General features: G+C 44.7%; 1 protein-coding gene across 1 annotated transcript in view; it reads right to left on the reverse strand.

The window, feature by feature from the left end:
- The window catches only part of MAP6 (microtubule associated protein 6), an 83,726-nt gene extending 72,275 nt beyond the window's left edge, over positions 1 to 11,451 (reverse strand). Inside the window, exon 1 of the mRNA XM_066368905.1 lies at positions 9,935 to 11,451. Coding sequence (XP_066225002.1) covers positions 9,935 to 10,845 — 911 coding nt within the window. The 5' untranslated portion in view covers positions 10,846 to 11,451. The remainder of the gene's footprint in view (positions 1 to 9,934) is intronic.
- Between the last annotated feature and the right edge of the window lie 12,846 nt (positions 11,452 to 24,297).

Genomic DNA, 24,297 nt, shown 5'->3' on the forward strand with positions numbered 1-24,297 from the left:
TTTAAAGAGAGAGATGTTTACCTTAAAAAAGTCATTATGAAATTTAAATAAAAAAAAATATGTGAAAGCAATTGGCACAGAGTAAGCACTCAGCAAATGAGGTTGAAACTCAATTATATCTTTGTTCTCTAACATTCTGCTCTTTTGCATTCTGCCATTATTTATCTTTCACCTATTGTTACAATTTAATAGAGAACAATTTTTAGGGGCTAAGAAGATTGTAAAAATGCACTCTAGGATATGTCACAACATGGGCCAACTTTTTGCAGTAACTGCATGAAATAGACAGTGACCACAGGGAACAGCAGAGTGGAGGAGGTGTGTTTCAGGGAGGCACTTATAGTGGGTTTTGTGGCTTGGGACCTGGGCCCAATTTTCCCACCATAAACGGTTACACCAGGCTTGGCCCTGAACCCTCTTATTCAGTTGGAAAACAAATGCACAATAATGATGAACTATGCTAGGATAGGGAGAATAGAGAGAAGTACTCTTCCATTATACACACATGGGGTGGTTTCTGCAGGTATGCACAAGACCACAGTCAGGGGAGGTGGGAAGTTGGGACAATGGTGAGGTCTATGCACTTGCTCTCAGATGGGGATGACACACAGACACCAAAGGTCCATCCTTGACTGAATCTTCTTCCACCTATCTCTAATATGTTGGCACTTGCTGGTCAGGCAGAGTGATTCTTAATGATTACTGATTTAGAACTATCTCTGGCTTGCCTGACCAGGTGGTCGGATTGGGACACAGAGGACCCAGGTTTGAAACTCCAAGGTCACCAGCTTGAGCACAGGCTCATCCAGCTTGAACATGGGCTCACCAGCTTGAGTGTGGGGTCGCTGGCTTGAGTGTGGAATTACAGACATGTCCTCATGGTCACTGGCTTGAGCCCAAAGATCACTGGCTTGAAGCCCAAGGTCTCTGGCTTGAGCAAGGAGTCACTAGCTCTGCTGGAGCCCCCCGGTCAAGGCACAAATGAGAAAGCAATGAACAACTAAGGAGCCGCAACAAAAAATTGATGCTTCTCATCTCTATCCCTTCCTGTCTGTCCCTATCTGTCCCTCTGTTTCTCTGTCTCTGTCACAAAAACAAAACAAAACCTATCACTGGCTTGACTTTTTTTCTTAAGTTCATATATGCATTAGATGCCAATTTCTCCTTTCTTCTTTGTGGGTTAGTCTCGGGCAGCATTATCTCTCTGAGAGTTAACTACACAAGGTCAACCAATTATCTAGCCAGATGCTTTGCACACAGTAATTCCTCAGTACAAGTCTCCCAATGGGCATAAGGCGTTACTGAGGTGTTCAATGTGGTTTCCATGATAAGTCTCTCTCCTGGTTTTCTACCCTTTCCTCTGTTCACTCTTTCTTTGTCTTTTTCATGGCATTCCTTCTGCTATCAATACCCCCAAATACCTGTATTCCTCAGGGCTCCATTCTCTGATGGCTAATTTTACCTACTCCTTCTCTAGGGATGATTCACCTCCTTTCATGGCTTTAATAATATCCACGGGCCGTTTCAGATCTATGTTTACAGCCCAGATCTCTGTCTTATTCAGATCCATTTACTTAATGATCCATGAACTTCTTATCAGATATTCAAATTCTAGATGTTAAAAAATTAGTTCAAATTCCACTCCTGACCTTTTTTCTCCTCCATAGTCATTACAGAATTCTAAATAAAGGTGTGTTCTAAAGACTAGCACCCCTACCACTTACCCAAACCAGAAACAAGAATAATTCTAAATTATATCCTCTTCCCTGCATTTCAATTGGTCATTAAGATATGAGGTGTTTTCTTTTTGTGTTTGTTTCTTTGTGACAGACACACAGAGAGACAGAGAGAGGTACAGATAGGGACAGGCAGACAGAAAGGAGAGAGATGAAAAGCATCAATTCTTTGTTGCAGCTCCTTAGTGTCCTTAGTTGTTCATTGATTGCTTTATCATATATGCCTTGAGTGAGGGGGCTCCAGCAGAGCGAGTGACCCCTTACTCAAGCCAGCGACCTTGGGCTTCAAGCCAGGGATCTTTGGGCTCAAGCCAGCAACCATGGGATCATGTCTATGACCCCATGCTCAAGCCAGTGACCCCGCTCAAGCTGGTGAGCCCATGCTCAAGACAGTGACCTCGGGGTCTCAAACCTGGGTCCTCCGTGTCCCAGTCTGATGCTCTACCCACTGCGCCACCACCTGGTCAGGCTGGGAAATCTCTAATCCCATAGCCACAGTTCCAGCTTTATCATTTTTTGTGCATTATTTCACTAGCTTCCTTATTGGCCTCCCTTTCTCTAACTTCCCCCAGTCACCAGCTATTGGAAGCTGTCTTAGAGTCTTTTAGAGACTCATTTCTTTAGAGGAAAATCCAAACTCCATAGCCAGGGATATAAGCCTGTTCCTAACCTGGCCTATGCCTACCTCTCACAGCAGAAAAAAGAAAAAAATATTAAAAATAAGAGCAAAATTTACTGGAAAAAGAGATGATCAACAAAACCAAAGTTTGATCCTTTGGAAAGACCGAAAACCTAAATAAACCTCAATTAAAGACTAATCATAAAAATAAAAGTGAGGAGGCACAAATTAATATTAGATATTAAAAAGGGACATAACTACAGATAAGTAGAGATTCTTTTTAAATACACAAGAAAATAATAGAATCAAAAATTTTTAAGTGAGCAAGAGAGAGAGAGAAGCAGACAGACAAGTAAAGAGAGAGCTGAGAACTGTCAACTTGTTGTTCCTCCAGCTGAGCCAGTGAACCCTTGCTCAAGCCAGTGACCATGGGGTCATGTCTATCATCCCACGCTCAAGCTGGTGACTCATGTTCAAGCTGGTGAGTCTGAGTTCAACCCGGATAAACCTGCACTCAAGCCACTGACCTCAGCGTCCCAGGTCAATGTTCTATTCACTGCACCACCACCTGGTCAGGCTGATATGATATCAATTTTATGTCAATAAATTTAAAGATTAGAAAAAATGTAAACTTTTCTAGAAAATATCAATTACCAGAATTGGTTTGAGAAGAAATACAAAAGTTGAATAAATGGATCACTATTAAAGACAGCAAATTGGTGGTAAAAAAAAAAAATCTATCCATGAAAAGACACCAGGTACAGAAATCTTTACAGGAAAATCTTATCAGATATTTAAGAAGCAACTTTTGTTACATGAATTGTTCTAAACAACTGAAAGGAGGGATATCTTATCTAATTTTATAGATCTTGATTTCAATATTGCACAAGACCAATATAAAAAGGATAAAACTGTAAACTAATTTTACTTATAAACATGTATGTAAACATTTCTTTAGAAAATTTGTTTTCAATTACAGTTTACATTCACTATTATTTTATATTAGTTTCAGATATACAGCATAGTGGTTAGACAGTCATATACTTCAAAAATGCTCCCCCTGATATTTCCAGTACCCACCTGGTACCTTACATAGTTATTACAATATTATTGACTATATTTCCTATGCTGTACTTCACATCCCCATGACTATTTTGAGACTTGTTTGGAGGTTCTAGCAGGGGAGCACAGCTACTCGTATACCCTTGACCGAAGAACGGTCCTCTCCTCTAGCGGGGAAGGTTGTCCTCTTCGACCGAGCGCGCAGCTTCGGGAGGGATGCACATGGAGCGGTGAGGGAGGAAGGGGACACCCACCTAGCCAGCCAGATCAGCCGAATCAACCCTGCGATCAATGGGGTGACAGATGTCGCAGCCAGATCGCCCTCACATCCCCCATGACTATTTTGTATATGTACTTCTTAGTCCTTTCAGAGCAGAAAAATAAAAGGGATAATAAAAATAAAAACTTTCCTATATGCAAACATTTCAAATAAAAAATAGCAAACTAAATTCAGCATCATAAAGTAGATTTTTATCTAAGTAAGGTTTATCCCAGGAATGTAAAGATGACTCAATATCAGAAAAATCTACTGAGACATTAAAAAATAAAAACCATATAATCATCTCAGTGATGCAAAAAAAAAACATTTAATAAAATTCAATACCTATCCTCATTTTTAGAAACCCCTAGTAAATGAGGATAAAGGGAAGTTTCTTAACCTGATATGAAGCTATCTCATAAAAAATACAGAGTAAACCTCACACTTAATGATAAAACTTTAAACATATTCCCATATCCCAAGACAAAGATGCTGTTATCACATACTATCAAAACTATACCAATGTCCTCACCCATGCAGCAAAACACACATACACACACCACAAAGCTATATAAACATTGAAAAAAGAACAATAAGTTGGTATTTGCTAAACATATACATTATCTTCACAGATAATCCAAGTGGGTCTACAGACAAAATTAATTAGGGAACATCGTAGGTTGCTGAATAAAAGATTATCAAACAAAAATTAATGCATATGAGCAACAACAAATTAGAAAGTGTATAAAAAACCTTCACAATAGGAAGAACAAATTAAAATAGCTTAGATAATAGTTTGGCATTAGCTCAGACAAATGGAATAGAACAGAGATCTCAGAAATACATGCAAGCATATGTAATGCTTATGTGAAAGAGGAGATATTAGGGGGGAAAGTTGAACTTTTTACAAGAGTGTTAGTTAGGGTAAACAACTTTCCATATATAAAAAAAGAAATTAGCTTCCTTACCTCATTCCATACATAAAGTTAAAATCAGTTAGATTAGTAAAGACTTGAACATAGTAAAATAAAACTTAAAAACCATTGTGTGTATGTGTGACTTTTTTGAGAAAATGATAAAATGTAAGTCTTACATAAAAGACTTAAGTAAATCACGAGCAATACCATGTTTGAATGTGGGAAAACTCAATACCTCAAAGACAGGAAATCTTTTCAAGCAGTGTTTTCTCAAGTAAAGCCTGAAGTTCACCTACATCAAAATTACCTAGAGCTTTTTAAAATGTAGACTCTTAGGCTCCATTTTATTTTATTTTATTTAGATTTTATTTATTGGTTTTTTAGAAATAGGAAGGAGAGAGAGAGAGAAAGAGAAAGAGGGAGGGAGAAGCTAGAAGCATCAACTCTTAGTAGTTGCTACCTGTATGTGCCTTGACCCTGTAAGCCCAGGGTTTTGAACCAGCGACCTCAGTATTTCAGGTCGCTGCTTTATCCACTGCACCACCACAGGTCAGACTAGGCTCCATTTTAAATACTCAATCAGCACGTCTGAGGAAGAGGCATAGGAATCTGCATTTGGAAAGCTCTCCAGATGATTATTTGTTTACTAAAGTTTGAGAACCTTTGCCTAAGGGAAGAAGGTCAGAACCTGAATTGCACTTGAGGATCATCTGAGACAGATTTTTAAAATTCAGACACCCAGGCCACACCCCAGACCAATTAAGTCAGAATTTCTGGGCCAGGTACCTCTGCAACAGCATTTTAAAAGTTTTGCAGGGATTCCGATGTGAGGCCAAGGCTGGGCCCACTGCCCTGGATGACGGTGCCTCCAGAGTCAAGTCCGTATATTTTGCTGCCTTCCACATTTGAACACTTACTTCTAATGCCAACCTAGTAGGAATTGGACTTTATTTTGATTAAGAGAGACACAATTTCCTTACAGAAGGGTTATCTGGTATCCCCAGCATCCCATGTGATACATAGCCAGGGCTTGGTGGTCATTTTCTGAAATAAATTCAACTAAGTGAAACTGAATGAAATGAATCAATATGCAGGTGAATAAAAATTTCGCCAAACTTTGAAAATTCCACTGGATTCAACAAACCTACATGGCACCTAGGCACAGTGTTATGCTGTAAGAGGTTATAGAGATGAACAAAATACTGCTCTTCTCTTCAAGTGTTCATGATCTATCTGGTAGGGGAGGCAGGAATCAGACAAAAGCCTTTTACAGTTGAGCAGACAATGAGAAGTGTACCAAATATAAAAAGGGAATAAAATAAAATTTGGTTCTGAATGTCAGAACCTGAAGAGTGGCCCTGAAGTATTGCTGGGACTTAATCAGGAAGAAATTAGAAAAATAGGCAGTTATGCTATAGGCACAGGGCAGTTCTGCACAGCATACACCAAGCCAGATGAGCCTTTCTCTAACCTTCGTGGAAATCTGTAGGGCAGATATTAAAAGCTTCTTTTCCTTCTGATTTCCTTGTGACTGCTCTCATTTTTCAAATATTTTGCCTCTGGTTTATTAATTCTACCTCCTGGTGCCCCAGATGATTTCTTCTAAGAAAAGTTTTCATTAGCATTTCTATAGGGAGCACCTGCTACCCCATCTATCCCCATTAACTGAAGGCTAGGGCAATGGGTTGACTGGGAGGGAAATTTTAATCCCTTCCTTGTAACTCATCTGTTTTCTAAATGAGAATGCTAGGTCTAAAGTCACAAATGGCTGAACAGTGAAATCCATTTGTATCATTAAAAATGATAACAAAGAAAAAAAAGGAATAGAAAAAAATGATAACAAAGACATGCTTCTCAATTTTATAATATCATCTGTGTAATATGAACATATTAAAAATTAATCAGCTTCATGATTGTGAATAACTCTAACGACACCTTAGATACCATTAGAATGCAAAAAAAAAAAAAAATCCGAGGCTAGTCTGGGTAGGTTATGAAGTAGATGAACTGTTAAATAGGGAAGGTTTCTCAAAACCAAGTGTCAAAGGACTTTTGATATTATCTACTGATTGTGTATGGTAGGGAAAAACCAATTAGTATGTATATGACTCTGGATGCTGAATGCATATTTTACATTATATACCAATAAATTAAGCTGATGGATTATGTGTCCTTTATTTAATCAAACTGCTCACATTGATGTCACGTGACAGATGTCCTTTGTAAAAGCCCAAGAGATAAACCAGTCACTATGGTGTAACCACCATGATTTATGTAAAGCGGCAGAAGAAAAAGGTTTGTAAATCAAATTATCCTTGAAATGGAGTCCAACGTGGCTTCTAAGGCAAGGTAAGGCTCATTTACAGCAGACACAGGGCATACTTAAATTCAGCAGACACTCAGAATCATAGCAAGGAAAAGAACGTGAGACAACAGGGGAGGAAAATCAATGTTCCAAAGAAGCCTACAATTTCCAGGCATTTTTCCTTTATAATATAGTTAATTAAATGATTATCTGATTTTTCATATCTACTTTCACTCAAAGTGTATTTCCCTATTATTAGTTTCTTTTTCTTCTGAAACAAAAAATATTAAATTTCACATAAAATTTGTCATGAACTTATATTGTCCATTAAAGAAATTGATGTCTTTTATCAATATTCATTCTCTTAATATTTCAAAACCCTCTGGTTATCCAGCAAAATGGAGCTGCTGCCCAAAATTATATGCATAATTAAATTTTATAGAAGATCCAAATTAGAAAAAATATTTTTGAAGAGCTTAGAGGTTTTTTTGAAGGTTGATGCAATTCTGATAGCCATCGAATCATTCTCACCATATACAAGAGCATACATAGCCTTACCCTATTCAATCCAATCACTTGCAGTATGTATATAACATTTACTGTAGAGTTAAGACATTGTTTTGACAGAAGAGGCCATACAGAACATAGGTACAAGCCAAAATATTTGGAGTGAGTTGTATCTGAAGGGTGGCTTATTCCCTAACTGTCTGGCCAAAAACCCATGGACAAAGCAAGTCCCACCAACTTGGAAACATAAACTGAGTGGGATTATGCAAGGAGACTTGAGAATCTGGACTCTCTTTGGCACTGACTCTCACGAAGTGAGGAGAGGTAGTTCCTACCTGGTGGCTGTTATGGTTCTACCAGCCACAGGGTCATAGAATGGGAGCAGGAAGTTAAAGAGGTCAGACCAGAAATCTGTAATCTTGGGCTAATCTTAGGGTTCTCAGGGAATGAAGTAGGGCCCTGTAAATAAGAAAGCCATATAGCACAATCACACAAATACCCCTTGGCTTTGTTTTTCTATGCCCCTCACTTATTTGTTTCCTTTCTTTTCTTTTTGATGCTCTCTTGGTAGCAGCATAAAGATATTGTGAAATTTTTACCTCCTGATAGCTATGAATCAAGGCAAAAGATCTGTGTCCTTGCATGACTCAGAGCTTTAAAGGGAAGTGGTGTACTCCTGGGGGAGCAGTGTGGTCAGAAGAGAAAAATGCTGAAAGGTGGAATTCAGGAAGATGGAGTAGTGGCTAATGGATTAGCTGCCCCTTCTCATTGGGAAAGGCTTTCCAGAGTTAAAACCGGGGAGGGGAGGTGGATTCTGTCTTAACAAAAGAGAATTTAAAAAAAAAAAAGATTTTATTTATTCATTTTTAGAGAGAGAGAAGAAAGAGAAAGAGAAGGAGGAGGAGCAGGAAGCATCAACTCCATATATGCCTTGACCAGGCAAGCCACATATGGTTTTGAACTGGCGACCTCAGCATTCTAGGTCAACATTCTATCCACTGCACCACCACAGATCAGGCAAGAGAGGATGTTTATCTATGCTATTCTTTCCTCAGCATATAAAGAAGTGGTTGTTAAGTTCACTGGAGAAGCACGTCAGTCTGAAACCAGACTGCACTTAGGGTCTTGGCAAAAGACCCCAATTTGCAGTCCTCCTGGTCATACCCTGCCCAGCAGAACGCAGCTGGCTGTTGCATTGATGAAAAATCCCATAAGCCACATTTTGGACACCTTTCATTCAATTATTCACCACATACATCTGCTTCCCCAGAGATCTCCGAGCCCAATGTTACATGATTAGATTCAAATATAATCTGTTAGCTGGTTGATTTGGGTTGAAACATAAGGACAGGACTGAAAGCTAAGTATTCAAAAAAAAATTGAATGCATAAAGGGTGAGAAAGCAGAGTGGAAGGGCTGAGATTACAGCAGAAAGAGAATTCTAGAAGAATGCTTGAAGGCATTCATTTACAGAGAATTTAATGTAAATTTAATGTGCTAAAGAGGGGGTTCTCTGTGGTAAAAGAATGGAAAACAAACATATCTAGACACCATGAAGGGACAAGAGAAAGACACATTGAGGGGAGACACATCTAGGAAGTGGTAACCAGGATAATGAGGCATCATGTAAAAGGTTGGAATGGGACCAAAATTGACCAATCATCTACTATGTGCCAGGCACAATTCTCCTTCCTACCCTCCCAGAACCATCTCATTTAATCTTCACAATGTCTAACATAGTGCCTGGCATATAGCAGGTGTTCAAAAAATATATTGAATACTATATTAAATTAGTGAATGAGTGGGCACTTCTAAGAGAACAATCTATTATCAACCATATCAGGTAAGAACTTGAGGCTCAGAAAGGCTAATAAACTTGACCAATGTATCACAGCCAGTAAGAAACCTAAAGTGTCTGATTTCAAAGCCTGATATGGTAGAAGGAGGTGGGTGATGTATAAGGATCCTTCAGGGACTCTAGAAAAGGGTGTGGTGCTTGGTTATCTCCCAGGGACTGGGGGAGGGGAGGGAGAAATGCAAGACCAAGTGGACTGGACTAGGGAGGAGGGCCTTTGGTCACTGCAAAGAACTCTTCTGGAAGGATGAAGGCTTGGGAGAAAGCACGAAGGCTGGTGGGTAGCAAATAAGCCTAAATGGGGCAGCATCTCAACCAATGCAGCTGGTAAACTGGGTGGGGCAGAATGGAAGCACAGCCTGTGAAAAAACTACAAAAGGCCTTCCTTTGTTGGGCGCGCAGGGATCTGCGGTAGGGCAGTAGGGCGAAGGTGGATAAAGTGGAAAAGACCCGGCAGGCTCGGGAAAGAGCACAGGAGAAAGAGCACAAGAGAAAGAGCAAAGAGAAAGAGCCATGGGAGGGTGCCTGGGATGAGGCTGGGGAGAGGGTGTGGTCTGGGATGGGAGGGGGAGGCTGAATGTGAGGCCTGCGCTGTGGAGAATGAGTCCTGGGAAGTCTGCGGTAGAGGGTAAAAGTGACCAGCCCCGTTGCACGAGTTGTGTCCCGCATCTCACCTGTAGGAGCTGCTCACTGCACTCGCCACCTCCTCGCGGATTTGCCTATTGAGGGCGTCAGCTGCTGCACGCCCCTTGCCACCCTCGGGGCCCGCGACCTGGGTCTGGGCTGCGGGCAGCGGCGTCTGCTCCTGCCCCAGGCCCTCGGCGCGACGCGCTATCAAGGTGGGCCCGGCCTTCTTGCGCGTGTCGCGCTCGTCCGCACCCAACGCCTTCCCCACCGCGACAACACCCGCTCCGCCAGGCCCCGCCGCCTGCTCCGGGGCTTCAGTGGCGGCCTGCACTGGCCAGCGCTCCTGGCTCTGAGGCCGGCGCCTGGGCGCCCTGAGAATAGGCGCTGAAACCTGGGAAGACGTGGGGATCTGCACCGGTTTGGGGATCCAGGGGTGGTCCCCGCGGCGCGGCAGCGGCCAGGCGCGAAAGTCCTTCTGGTACTGGGTCTCGCGCTCGAAGGGCGCGTCGGAGGGCTGGTATTCGCTGCGCGGCCGGCAGCTCGGCTCGGGTCGCTGCACCTTCCAGGCGCGGTAGTCCTGACGCATCACCGAGTCCGCGGGGCCCGCGCCGGAGGTGGAGCCGGAGCCCGGGCCGACGCTCAGTCCGCTCCGGCCGGAGGCGGTCGCCGCCTCGCGTTCGCCACTAGGCCCCGGCGCCGGCCCTGTTGCCCGGGCAACTGCATCCAACTCGCCTTGGGCGGGCTGAGTCTCTATAGCGACTGCCCGCGCCGAGGGGGGCGCGTGCGCCGGCTGCGTCTGCTGCTGCGGCGGCGGCGGTGGCGGCTGCGGCGGGGCGCCTGGGTGCTCCGTGGCCTCCGAGTACTTGGTGAAAACCAGCGGCACGGCGATGTCCGCCTTGTCCAGCTGGTTCCAGAAGCGGGCAATGCAGCAAGCCCGCGTGATGCATGGCCACGCCATGATGTTAGCTGCACAGCTGGTCCTCCCTTCTTTTTGTGGTTCTAAAGCAAGTCTAATCTTCCTTCAGTCCCTTGGCCCTCGTTCAGCCAATCTGTTTCCTACCGTTTTTCCCTTGGTAACCTGAGTACCTTGCCCTCCTCCCTCAGAAAGCACCCACGAAGGTTGGGCCGGCAAAGCTATCACTGAGATCAGTCCCTCGATTACCGGCTTCAAAGGCTTGCGGGAGCGCCTGCAAAGGTCTTGGGAACGCAGTCTGTTGCAGGCACCGGAGGGTGAGAGAAGAAACGTCCCCGAGTCCCCGGGCAAAGGCGTCTGGGACGCGCCCCTCCCTGCGGCTGCGGCGGCGGCGGCGCGCAGACCGCGGACTTAAGCCATGGCGCAGGGAAAGGGCCGCGCAATGTGGGCACAGGGTCCGCGGATGAGTCTCTATTCTTCCCGCCGGAGTCCAGTAGCACCCGGCCACCTAGCAGGGCTCGGAGTCGATCACCTCCAACAGAGATGCAAGCATTGCTGCCTCTGTCGCTGCTCCAGTGATGCTGCAGCTGCCGCCGCCGCTGTCTCTGCTGCAGAGAAGCGGCCCCACCCTTTTCTGCCGCTGAGCGGGGGAAAAAAAATCCAGGAAAGATGCTGAGAGAAAGCACGCTGCAAAAAAAAAAAAAAAAAAATCACCTGCTTTCGTCAAGGCCAATGCTAGGAGCTCGCCCTCCCTCTTGCCTCTCCTCCCTCAGCTCTGGCAGCTCCGCCCTCCTCCGCTCCTAGGCAACAGTATAATCTGGGGCCTAGGTGGGTTCAGGTCCTAGGCTCCTGACTACTTGCTGTCCTTAATGCTGGTCGCTCCCTTCCGGGGGCCTCAGGATCCTCTTTTGTAAAATAGGGCCCATCGTGGGTCGGTGGGTAAGGGGTGTTAAAGTTTAAAAACATGAAGAAAAGCCCTAATAAAATGTTTGTCCCAGTATAGATACTTTAAAAAAAGAGAGCTACTGCCCTGGCTGGTTGGCTCAGTGGTAGAGCGTCGGCCTGGCGTGCGGGGGACCGGGGTTCGATTCCCGGCCAGGGCACATAGGAGAAGCGCCCATTTGCTTCTCCACCCCCAACCCCTCCTTCCTCTCTGTCTCTCTCTTCCCCTCCTGCAGCCAAGGCTCCATTGGAGCAAAGATGGCCCGGGCGCTGGGGATGGCTCCTTGGCCTCTGCCCCAGGCGCTAGAGTGGCTCTGGTCTCGGCAGAGCGACCCCCCGGAGGGGCAGAGCATCGCCTCCTGGTGGGCAGAGCTTCGCCCCTGGTGGGCGTGCCGGGTGGATCCCGGTCGGGCGCATGTGGGAGTCTGTCTGTCTCTCCCCGTTTCCAGCTTCAGGGAAATACAAAAAAAAAAAAAAAGAGAGTTACTGTTAATTGCCAAAGTCACCAGGCTGGATTTGAACCCAGTTTGGCTGGCTCCTGCTCCAAGCACTCATCAGATTTAAGCACAGGTCATGCTCAGATATGTGGTGATGAAGACCCCCAGACTGGTAGTACCCTCGCTATTCCTTTTTTTTTTTTTTTTTTTTTTTTTTTTTTTTTTTTTTTTTTGAGGAAGGGATGTCTTAGCACCTCCCAAGAACCACGGGTCCCTGTTCACTAAGCCCATGGGCTGCACTGTGGTGAGGCAGTGTAAAGAAGATTCTTGGAAGGGGCCTACGTGGTGAGTTTGGGGCGGATGGGCAACAAAGGGTCAGTGTCCTAAGACCAGACATGTAGGAGCTTTCCGGCATGATCCTGACCCCTGGCTTTTGGTTTGCTTCTACCTGGGAGATAGAGATTTGGGAGTCAGACACTTAACTATTTGTGTCATTTGGGCAAGTTGAGTCATCCCTGGGCCTCAGTCACCTCATTTGTGAAGTAGAGGAAATAATAGTTACCTCAAAGTGGTTTTATAAAGATAGTTAACGACTCAGAGTAGCAGCTTTGAGTCAAATCAAATCCATAGGGACTCAAATCCTAGCTTTTGCATTTCTTAGCTGTATGGCCATGGGTATGTCACTGCAACTTCCTGACCTTTATTTCATCTATGAACGGGGGTACCAAGCATGAACTTGCAAGTTCTAAGAATGAAAATAAGATAATGCACTAAAAGCACTTACCATGACATCTGGCATATAGCAATGGCTCAAAAATGGTAGCTATTAGTATTCAAAGAACCTACCCAGGAAACCCATAGGTGGAGCTTCCCAAGTAGGCCAGCCACTTGGACCCCTTCGGCAAGAAAACCTCTGTTCTTCCAAGTACCTTTTGGTTTCTTCTTCGTGTCCCTCCATTTATGCCCTTTACACTGTCTTCTACTCCCTACCCCTAGATACATTCGTTGGCCTTCAGCTGTTTCTCTCCAAATTAGTCAGAGTTTTTAGCGTCATTTTAGCCTGGAGCATTGGTATTTCTGAGGGAGAAATGTGTTTAGCTTAGAAACTGATTGCGAAGTACAGCTGGATTTTTTTTTTTAACTTTAGAATTAAACAGGATGAGAAGACAATTCTGATTAGTCAATTATTTGCTGGACTTCCTCCTACTTGGGTCATTGCCTCTTGCTGATTTGATTTGAGTTCCACAAATAAAACGATGCCTGGCACTGTTTTCAGTTATTAGGAAATACATGTCTATAAACGACATAATCTGGTCTGACCCTTCCTACCCCCCAATTCTACAGAACTCTCCTGGTGCCTAATCTGTGCCTTGGGTACTGCAGAACATGGATGGAGTCTAGCTCAGAGAGGGGGCCCTCAATTAGAGAAATGTGTTATGGGAGGACTGGGAGACAGGCACATAAATAAATAATTAGAAAACAGTATGGTCAGCATGAGAGATTTATTCATAGGTACTGAATGAATGACTAATGAGAGATGAGTAGGAGCTCTTCTGTCAGAAATGTAAGTAAAAGTGTAGCCTGACCTGTTGGTGGTGCAGTGGATAGAGCATCGGACTGGGATGTGGGGAACCCAGGTTCGAAACCCTGAGGTTGCCAGCTTGAGCGCAGGCTCATCTGGTTTGAGCAAAAGCTCACCAGCTTGAGCCCAAGGTCACTGGCTTGAGCAAGGGGTCACTGGTCTGCTATAGCCCCCCGGTCAAGGCACATATGAGAAAGCAATCAATGAAGAACTAAAGAGACTAAGGAGCCACAACAAAGAATTAATGCTTCTTATTTCTCTCTCCCTTCCTGCTTGTCTGTCCCTCTCTCTGTCTCTGTCACAAAAAAGAAAAGAAATATAAGTAAGAGTGTTTAAGGCAGAGTAGATTTTGGAGTCAGACAGACCTGGTTTGGCTCTGTGACACTATCTGTGTCACTTCTTTTCTAAAAACTAGATGTGGGCTAGAGGTGAATCACCCTTTGTTAACGTGAGGTGTCATTCTTGAGGATGCGAAGGATTGTGAAGGGACAGGCAGACAATGACTCTGAAGCACTAATGACATTGTAGGGCTGCTGCATCAGCCTACCTCTGGGCAATTTTTTTATTTCTAGTTTAAATTTTTTTCTTTTGTTTATTTCTAGAATTCTTTTTTATGAGAAAAAATGAATTTCTGGTTAGGTCACTTTTATAATGCTTGTAGCAGAATACAGTTCCTAATTAATATTGATAAAGATCTAATTTTTTTTTCAGATAAATAGCCAATTTTTTTATCATGGTTATTTAAATCATCTATTCTTTCCTCACTGATTGATAATGAATGCCTCCACCGGTATACAACAAGTTTTTATATGTGTCGATCTGATTCTAAATTATACTTTCTGTTTTATTGGTCTATTTTTTTTTACCCTTGAGCATCTCTTAAGTCTAAAATTATTGTAGGCCTTAGTATTTTTTAGGGTAAAACTCTCCTCCTTCTTCTTCTCTTTCTCCTTCTAAGTTGTCATTCATCTATTTACAAATATTTTTTGAGCACCTGCTAGGTTCCAGGCATCATTCCAGGCCCTGGGATATGGAATTAAACAAAATAGACAAACATCTCTGCTCTCGTAGTGCTCACACTGCACTGGAGATAGGTTGACCAATAGATAGTCTCTGCCCTAAAGGACTGTAAGTCTGGAGGGGATGGGAGAGTAGTGGAAATAAAGTTAGAATAGACTGTAGTAAGCACTGCTATGAAGTAGCCAAAAGTGCATTATACAAAGCACAGTTGTAAACATGTGGTTGAAAAGAAAGAATGTAATCTTGAGGGCTCAGAAATTAGGGAACATCAAAAAAGAGGAGCAGACAAGAGCTGACAAAGAAAGAAAGAAGTGAGTCATGGAGATAAAAGGATAAAGAGGAGAGAAATTATATCACAGTAGCAATAACTTGTGCTTTAGAGTCAGAGCAACCACATTTTCAATTCCAGCCTACTTCTTACCAGCTGGATAACTTTGGAGAAACAAAGTTACTGATGACAGTGGTAATGGTGGTGGTGATGACAGAGGCAATGGTGGTGGTGATGTGGATGCTACTGGTAGTGATGGTGATGATATGGTGGTTGGATGGTGGTGATGATAGTGCTAATAATGGTGGTGATGACAGTAGTAAAGGTGATGATGATAATAGTGGTATGGTGGTGTTGGTGATGATGGTGGTGGTTGTGATGCTGCTGCTGCTGCTGGTGATGATGGTGGTGATGACAGTGGTGATGATGGAGTTGATGGTGGTGATGATGGTGGTAATGATGGTGGTGATTATGGTGGTGATGGTGATGATGGGGTGATGATGGTGTTGATGACGGTGGTGATGATGATAGTGGTAATGATGGTGGTGAGATGATGGGTGTGATGATGAGGGTGATGATAGTGGTGGGGGGTAGTGATTAAGATGATGGGGAGGGTAAGTGGAAGACAATTTGGCGAACTTCTTGCTTAGCAGCATTGGACTCAGATTTTTTGAGTCAGTGTCTCTGGATACGAGAATGCCACATGATGTTATGATGGAGAGCAGAAGGGTGGGCCAAGTTGTGCTTCCTTCTTTTGCAAAATGATTGTAGTTGTGATGAATACTGGACACCAGCCATCCATTTTCTGAAAGGAAAATGCATTAGCTACAATTCATTGTACTGGTTTGCTGACTCAGAATTTTTTATGATGAGCATTGAAATTAAGTGATTACATTTTCTTCTATTTTTAAAAGATATGGCTTACTGCTGGGCTTCAATAGTAGAGTCAAGTGAAATGGTCAGGGGAAATAAAATAGTCTTTAGTTAGAATCAATTTTCTCTTGATGATTATGGGGAACTGTGGCTTGAAATTTGCCCAAGAGGATTCACATTTTGGTTTCTGCTCCTCAGCAGAGTGGCAGAGCACTGGGAATATTGAGGGTAAGGTAAAGAAAGAAAGCCTGTTGAGAAAAGAGAAATATTTCTCTCAGGCAGGACTTAAACAGTGATAATGTCACCTCACCTGCTTGATGCTCCCGGCACTGAGATCGGCACATATCAGCTATGAGGCAAATAGACCTCTTCTTCCCTTTCTCTCATGGAATTAATTGTCTTTGCTGACCTGGCAGGAATGACCACCTACAAAGGGAAAGAAACCAGGACATGGTGGACCAACCTTGGTGAAGTTGTGGGTTCAGAAGTGGCTAGAGGAGAACTATCCTTTACCAAGTGCCTACAGACTGTCAAATATTGTACTAGTGCCTCCATATTTGATCCTGAAAATAGACTGTGAGTTTATATTATTCACATCATTTTGCAGATGAGGGAATCAGGGCTCAGACAGGAAAAGTGACTTGCCCCAAATCATGGAACTACCATATTTCCCCATGCATAAGACACTCTCATGTATAAGACACACTTTAATTTTGGGGCCTGAAATTTGAAAAAAATGTATTACATAAAGTTATCAAACTCAAGTTTTATTCATCATAAAATTCATACAACTTATCACTGTCAAAACTCTCATCCATTAGCTTGTCCTCATCTGTGTCTGATGAATCACTGCCTTCATATATTGCCTCATCCTCAGTTCCATCTATGGCATTTTTTTTTTATTTTTTTTAATTTTTTTATTTTTTTCCATTTTTCCGAAGCTGGAAACAGGGAGAGACAGTCAGACAGACTCCCGCATGCGCCCTACCGGGATCCACCCGGCACGCCCACCAGGGGCGATGCTCTGCCCACCAGGGGGGCGATGCTCTGCCCATCCTGGGCGTCGCCATATTGCGACCAGAGCCACTCTAGCGCCTGAGGCAGAGGCCACAGAGCCATCTCCAGCGCCCGGGCCATCTTTGCTCCAATGGAGCCCTGGCTGCGGGAGGGGAAGAGAGAGACAGAGAGGAAAGCGCGGCGGAGGGGTGGAGAAGCAAATGGGCACTTCTCCTGTGTGCCCTGGCCGGGAATCGAACCTGGGTCCTCCGCACGCTAGGCCGACATCTATGGCATTTTAAAATGCCACAACCACTGTATAGGATGCACCCAGTTTTTAGACCCCAAATTTTTCGGAAAAGGGTGCATCTTATACATGGGGAAATATGGTAATTCAAGATTGAGCCAACATATGAGTCCAGGCTTTTTTGAACCCAAAGTCTCTACACTGTTTATGATAAAGACCTGTGAGGTTGCATGCTGGGGAAATGGGGTGTTGAAAATGAGACTGAGGTGTGGGAGAACCACCAGCTCTAAGTCCTCTTCACTTATTCAGCTCAGGACCTTAAGTTTTTGAAGAGCGACATTTCAAGAGAGCTACATCTGAACCAGCAACACCTGGGGTGGGGGCAAGGTGGGCAAGAGAACCGCAGGAGGGTACAAGGTGAGGTAAGGATGCTCAGAATTTCCTGGATTTCTTCTCCACCCAAGGTTTCTTCCCCCCGGTTCTCAACTCCAGGACCTCGATGGCACAGCACGAGTGACCTTGATGCCCCTGTGTGAGGAGCTGGGAAGCCTCCCACCCCAGACTCCCAGCTCTGGTGTGAGCTCAGCCCTACGCTCTCTAGGGCAGTGGGACAGGCATCTTCACAGAGTCCTAGCAACCTTTTCGTAGTCTCATGGCCTCATGACTTGGGGCCCATGAGCTTTTCAAGCATTTAAATGTTTAAACCCTGAGAAGAACAGTACATTGGCTCTAAAATGTGATCAGAAGAAAAGCAACATCAAAATTTATATATATTTAATTAAATGTCTACAAATGCAATATTATGCCAATTAGTTCATGGGCAACCCAAAGCAATTCTTATTTAATTATAATAAATATAGTTCAAGCTATAAAATAATGAATAATTTATTCCTTATAAAACTCAAAATTAGGCCCTGGCCGGTTGGCTCAGTGGTAGAGTGTCAGCCTGGCGTGCAGAAGTCCTGGGTTCGATTCCCAGCCAGGGCACACAGGAGAAGCGCCCATTTGCTTCTCCACCCCTCCCCCTCTCCTTCCTCTCTGTCTCTCTCTTCCCCTCCTGCAGCGAGGCTCCATTGGAGCAAAGATGGCCCGGGCGCTGGGGATGGCTCCTTGGCCTCTGCCCCAGGCACTAGAGTGGCTCTGGTCGCGGCAGAGCGACCCCCGGAGGGGCAGAGCATCGCCCCCTGGTGGGCAGAGCGTCGCCCCCTGGTGGGCGTGCCGGGTGGATCCCGGTCGGGTGCATGCGGGAGTCTGTCTGACTGTCTCTCCCCATTTCCAGCTTCAGAAAAATACAAAAAAAAAAAAAAAAACCCTCAAAATTATAGAAATCCTTTTCAAAATTTTATTGCAGTAAATGGTATTTGATGCAAGAGTAGCTTTTTATGATTATCATAAAGATGGTGGATCTCCAGTCTGTAAAGGCCTTTGAAAGATCCTGCTGGTCTTGCAGTGCAGGATCCCTTCCAGTCATAGAAGATGGAACCTACAACTGGTTTTTGGGTGGAACTGGGCATCACAGTTCAGTAGGCGGGACGTGGTTGGGGGCTGTCTGCCAGCAGCAGGTGTGGGCTCTTAGGAAATACTGGAGAAGGGCTAGGAACAAGGCCGCCCATTAGCTGCTAGAAACCAAAACACCCATCTTTCATCTGCTTTGCCTGAGCAAGAAGAGAAACGTATTCAGATGTGGGTTTTAGCAACTCTTTCTGGCTGCTGCTGTGTGGAGAAGGGGCTGGCTGAGGCCAGTCTGCAGTCAGAAAGACTAGGAAGGAGGCTATAGAAGGATCCAGTGAACAGGTAATAGCGGTCTGGCCTGCGGTAGAGACAGGGAGACAGAGGAAAGAAGATGAGATTTGAGAGATGTGCCTAAGAAATGACAGGAGACTTTCTAAATAACTGAATGTGGAGAGTGACAGAGAAGCAAGAGTCCTGGATGACCCCAGAGTACTGGATTTGAAGAGGACTGGGGGGTAGTGCCAATGGCATACAGGAATGCAGAAGAAGCAAGTGTGTGATAATATGCTGATGTCATTCTGGGACACAGTGGCTTGAAGGGCTTGTGGGATGTCCAAAGGAAATTGTCCAGGATGTAAAGTGACAAACTGGGTTCCTAAGGTGGGCCCAAGGGGAAGGCACAGATGAAGGCACCCATCCAGGTCAGACTGAGGGAACCCATCCAGGTCAGGCAGAGCACATGTTTATTTCACTGGAGGACGGTGCAGAAGAGCCCTCTTCCACAATGGGCTCTCCCCCTATACACCATTTGTTCATCCCACCCACGAAACCTCTACTGATGTTAAGTCTGATGGGAACTGAATCATGAATGAGGGTGGCTGTGGTTGAAGTGGAAAGGATTCCCTATTTTGAGTGCTGTGAGTCTCCACTTTTACCGGGTGGGGTGGTGTGTGGTCATAGCAAGCCTCACGGAGGAAGTGGTGTGTTTATTTATTTATTTATTCAATTTTTTTATTTATTGATTTTTAGAGAGAGGAGAGGGACAGAGAAGGAGGGGAGAGTAACCAGAAATACCAACTCGTAGTAGTTGCTCTCGCATGTGCCTTGACCAAGCAAGCCCAGGGTTTTGAACCAGCGACCTCAGTGTTCCAGGTCGATGCTTTATACACTGCACCACCACAGGTCAGGCAAGGTGGTGTGTTTAAATTGGATCTGGAAGGTTGGGTGGGGTATATATATGGGAGAGAGTCATTCTAGGCAGAGAGAGAAGAGCAGGCTAGCTCATGGAGCACAGATTATTGGCTAGCATTCTGCCATGGCTTTTTTAGAAGAGTAGGAAAAAAAGAAATAGTTCAAAACAAGACCTACTGATCCCCTACAAGGTGCTATATTAGTTTCCTATTGCTGCTGTAACAAGTTACCATAAATGTAATGAGTTAAAACAATACACATAGCCTAACCGGGCAGTGGTGCAATGGATGGAGCATCAGACTGGGACGTTGAGGACCCAGGTTCGAAACCCCGAGGTCGCCAGTTTGAGCATTGGCTCATCTGGTTTGAGCAGGGCTCACTAGCTTGAGCCCAAGGTTACTGGCTTGAGCAAGGGGTCCCTCGGTCTGCTGTGCCCCTCCGCCCCCCATCAAGGCACATATGAGAAAGTAATCAATGAACAACTAAGGTGCCACAATGAAGAATTGATGTTTCTCGCCTGACCAGGCAGTGGCGCAGTGGATAAAGTGTCAAACTGAGATGCGGAGGACCCAGGCCCGAGACCCCGAGGTCACCAGCTTGAGCGTGGGCTCATCTGGCTTGAGCAAAAAGCTCACCAGCTTGGACCCAAGGTTGCTAGCTTGAGCAAGGGGTTACTCAGTCTGCTGTAGCCCCACCGTCAAGGCACATATGAGAAAGCAATCAATGAACAAATAAGGTATTGCAATGAAAAACTGATGATTGATGTTTCTCATCTCTCTCCGTTCCAGTCTGTCTGTCTGTCTCTCTGTCTCTGTAAAAAAAAAAAAAAAAAAAAAGATGCTTCTTGTCTCTCTCCCTTCCTGTCTGTCCCTCTCTGTTCCTCTCTCTGTCTCTGTCACCAAAAACAACAACAACAAAAACACGTTTATTCTCTTACAGTTCTGGAGGTCAGAAGTCTGAAATTAGTTTCCCTGGGCTAAAGTCAGGGTAAGGCAAGGCTGGTTCCTTCTGGAGGTACTTGGGGGAGAATCTGTTATTTTGTTTTTTCAATTTCTAATAGCTGTTCGTGTTCCTTGGCTTGTGACCCCTTCCTTAGTGTCCAAATTCTTCACTACAATCTCTGCTTCTGTTCACTTTGCCTTTTCCTGTGACTTTGATCCCCCTTGCATCCCTCTTATAAGGACTATTGCGATTATAGAGAGCCTACCTGCATAATACAGAATAATTCAGGAATATCTTAAATTCCTTAATTTAATTACATCTTCAAAGTCCCTTTTGCCATATAAAGTAGCATTCACAGGTTCTGGAGGCTATGATGTGGTCATCTTTGGAGGCTGCTATTCAGCCTGCCATAGGTGCCTAGCACATTCATCATCACCAGAGCGTGGAGAGCCACACTCAGACCCTGGGATCCTGTTTGGTCCAAGACCCAGAAACAGGATTCTGCATCCTGACCAGGCCTGGAAAGACTTAGCTCTTCTCCAACCAAAGCCAGTAGAAATAGATCCTTTATCCATCTCTGTAAGTACCCACTCACAGCTTTGCCTATTATCCAGTCTTCTCTGGAACCCTTGCCAACGCTGTCCTGGAAAGAAGTCTATCCTGCCCGCAGCTTCTCAGAATGACCACCAGAGGGAGTGCCTCGCAGTTGGTGCTTACTGGTTCTCGACTCCTCTTCCCACTTTCCTCCTTTCTCTCCTTTTCCCTTTTGTATCTTTCCTTTTTATTTTTTTTTATTTTTTACAGAGACAGACAGTGAGTCAGAGAGAGGGACAGACAGACAGGAACGGAGAGAGATGAGAAGCATCAATCATCAGTTCTTCATTGCGCATTGCAACACCTTAGTTGTTCATTGATTGCTTTCTCATATGTGCCTTGACCGCGGGCCTCCAGCAGACCGAGTAACCCCTTGCTGGAGCCAGCGACCTTGGGTTCAAGCTGGTGGGCTTTTGCTCAAACCAGATGAACCCGTGCTCAAGTTGGCGACCTCGGAGTCTCGAACCTGGGTCCTCCCCATCCCAGTCTGACGCTCTATCCATTGCACCACCGCCTGGTCAGGCTCTTTTGTATCTTTCATCAAAACTTTCCTCTCAACTTCCCTGTGCCAGACTCTGTATCGCATACTGAGGGCACAGGATCCCTTTCAGGGGTCTCAAACTCAACTCAGCATGTGGGCCGCAGAGCAAGATTACAGCCGTTCAGCGGGCCGCACTAGGTCTACAAAAGGCAACTGTTACGCAACACTTTTCAGTGTCACAAAACGACCAGAAACTGTAGTTCGTGGATTAGTCTGTGGGCCGCACAAAATTGTTCGGCGGGCCGCATGCGGCCCGCGGGCCGCGAGTTTGAGACCTCTGCCTTAGATTGAAGATTTTTTGAACTGTTCAAGAAAGGAAGCCAGTTATAATCATGGAATAAAGAGTGTGATATATGAAAAGAGAAGGTTCTGGAGTAAGAAAGACCCAAACTGAACCTTAATTCTTCTTCCTGTGGACTCTGAGATCTCAGATAGGTCACTGCACTTCTCATAGCTGTGAAGGGAGTAACATCTACTCTGGAGAGTTGTTGTGGGGATTATATGAGATATTAGTTTTCATATGTGTGAATTCATGATACCAATAACACCTACTTCACTGGATTATTTTGAGAATTAAGTGAAATAATGCACATAGATTGCCTTCTTCATAGTAGATACTCAAAAATTCTAGCTCTTTAATAAGTATTAATGCAAAGGACAACTCACAGTAGGCCTTTAATGTCAGCTCTTTCCCCTATAACTCAACTCCCATTTCTAGTCTACAGATGTATTAGAAACTGAGGCCCAGAGAGAGACTATGCTTCCCTAAGATCAGAATCATTCCACAACTTTCTTCTGTGCCCAGCATAAAGATAGCAGCACAGACAGAAGTTCTGGGCTCTTAGGCCAAACTGTAAAAAAGTTCCCTTCATCTTTTGCTAAAGACAAGAGGTCACCAGGATGACAAAGCAAACAGAGACTTGCAACACAGGTGAGGACTCAGCACCACTGATGGAGTCCTTTGCATAGCAACCACCTGTAGCGCTTGGCTTGAGTCTCAAGTCCATTTTGTTATTACTTTTTGAAATAAAATTTTATTTATTTATTTATTTTTATTTTTATTTATTTTTTATTTTTGTATTTTTCTGAAGCTGGAAACGGGGAGAGACAGTCAGACAGACTCCCGCATGCGCCCGACCGGGATCCACCCGGCACGCCCACCAGGGGCGATGCTCTGCCCACCAGAGGGCGATGCTCTGCCCCTCTGGGGGGTCTCTCTGCCGCGACCAGAGCCACTCTAGCGCCTGGGGCAGAGGCCAAGGAGCCATCCCCAGCGCCCGGGCCATCTTTGCTCCAATGGAGCCTTGGCTGCAGGAGGGGAAGAGAGAGACAGAGAGGAAGGGGGGAGGGTGGAGAAGCAAATGGGCGCCTCTCCTATGTGCCCTGGCCGGGAATCAAACCCGGGTCTCCCACACGCCAGGCCGACGCTCTACCGCTGAGCCAACCGGCCAGGGCCAAAATTTTATTTATTGACCCTGGCCAGTTTGCTCAGTGGATAGAGCGTCAGCCTGGCTCTATCAGTGCAGATGTCCAGGATTTGATCCCTGGTCAGGGCACACATGAGAAATGACCATCTGTTTCTCTGTTCCTCCCTCTCCCCCTTTTATCTTTCTTCCCCTCTCACAGCCAGTGGTTCGATTGGTCAGAGCATTGGCCTCAGGTCATGAGGACAGATTGGTTGATTCGAGCATTGGCCCCAGACAGGGGTTGCCAGCTGGATCCCAGGTCAGGGCACATGCGGAAGGAAGTCTATCTCTCTATCTCCCTCCTCTCACTTAAAAAAAAAGAAAAGAAAAGCCTGACCTGTGGTGGCCCAGTGGTTAAAGCATCGACCTGGAATGCTGAGGTCACCAGTTCGAAACCCCGGGCTTGCCTGGTCATGGCACATATGGGAGTTGATGCTTCCTGCTCCTCCCCCTATTCTCTCTATGTCTTTCCTCTCTCTCTCTCTCCTCACTCTCTAGTAAAAATGAATAAATAAAATCTAAAAGAAAGAAATAAAAGGGCTGAAAGCCCACATGAAGTTTAATTTAAAAAAAAAAAGAAAAGAAAAAAATTTTTATTTATTAATTTATTTGATTTGAGATTTTATTTTATTTTAGAGAAAAGAAAGAAATAGATAGATAGAGAGAAAGAGAGAGAGAGAGAGAGAGAAGAAAGGGGGGAGGAACAGGAACATCAACTCCAACTCCTAGTAGTTGCTTCTCATATGTGCCTTGACCAGGCAAGCCCAGGATTTTGAACCGGCGACTTCAGCATTCCAGGATGACACTACACTATCCACTGTGCTGCCACAGATCAGGCTCCTTTAGTTATTTCTAGTTAGACAATTAGCCTGCTGACTGGGAGCTCTGAGGCATTCAAGGCCTTTTATAGACTGGCTATAATTTAATTACTAATTAACTTAATTTA

The sequence above is a fragment of the Saccopteryx leptura genome, chromosome 1 (genome assembly GCF_036850995.1).
Source record: "Saccopteryx leptura isolate mSacLep1 chromosome 1, mSacLep1_pri_phased_curated, whole genome shotgun sequence".
Classification (NCBI taxonomy): Eukaryota; Metazoa; Chordata; class Mammalia; order Chiroptera; family Emballonuridae; genus Saccopteryx; species Saccopteryx leptura.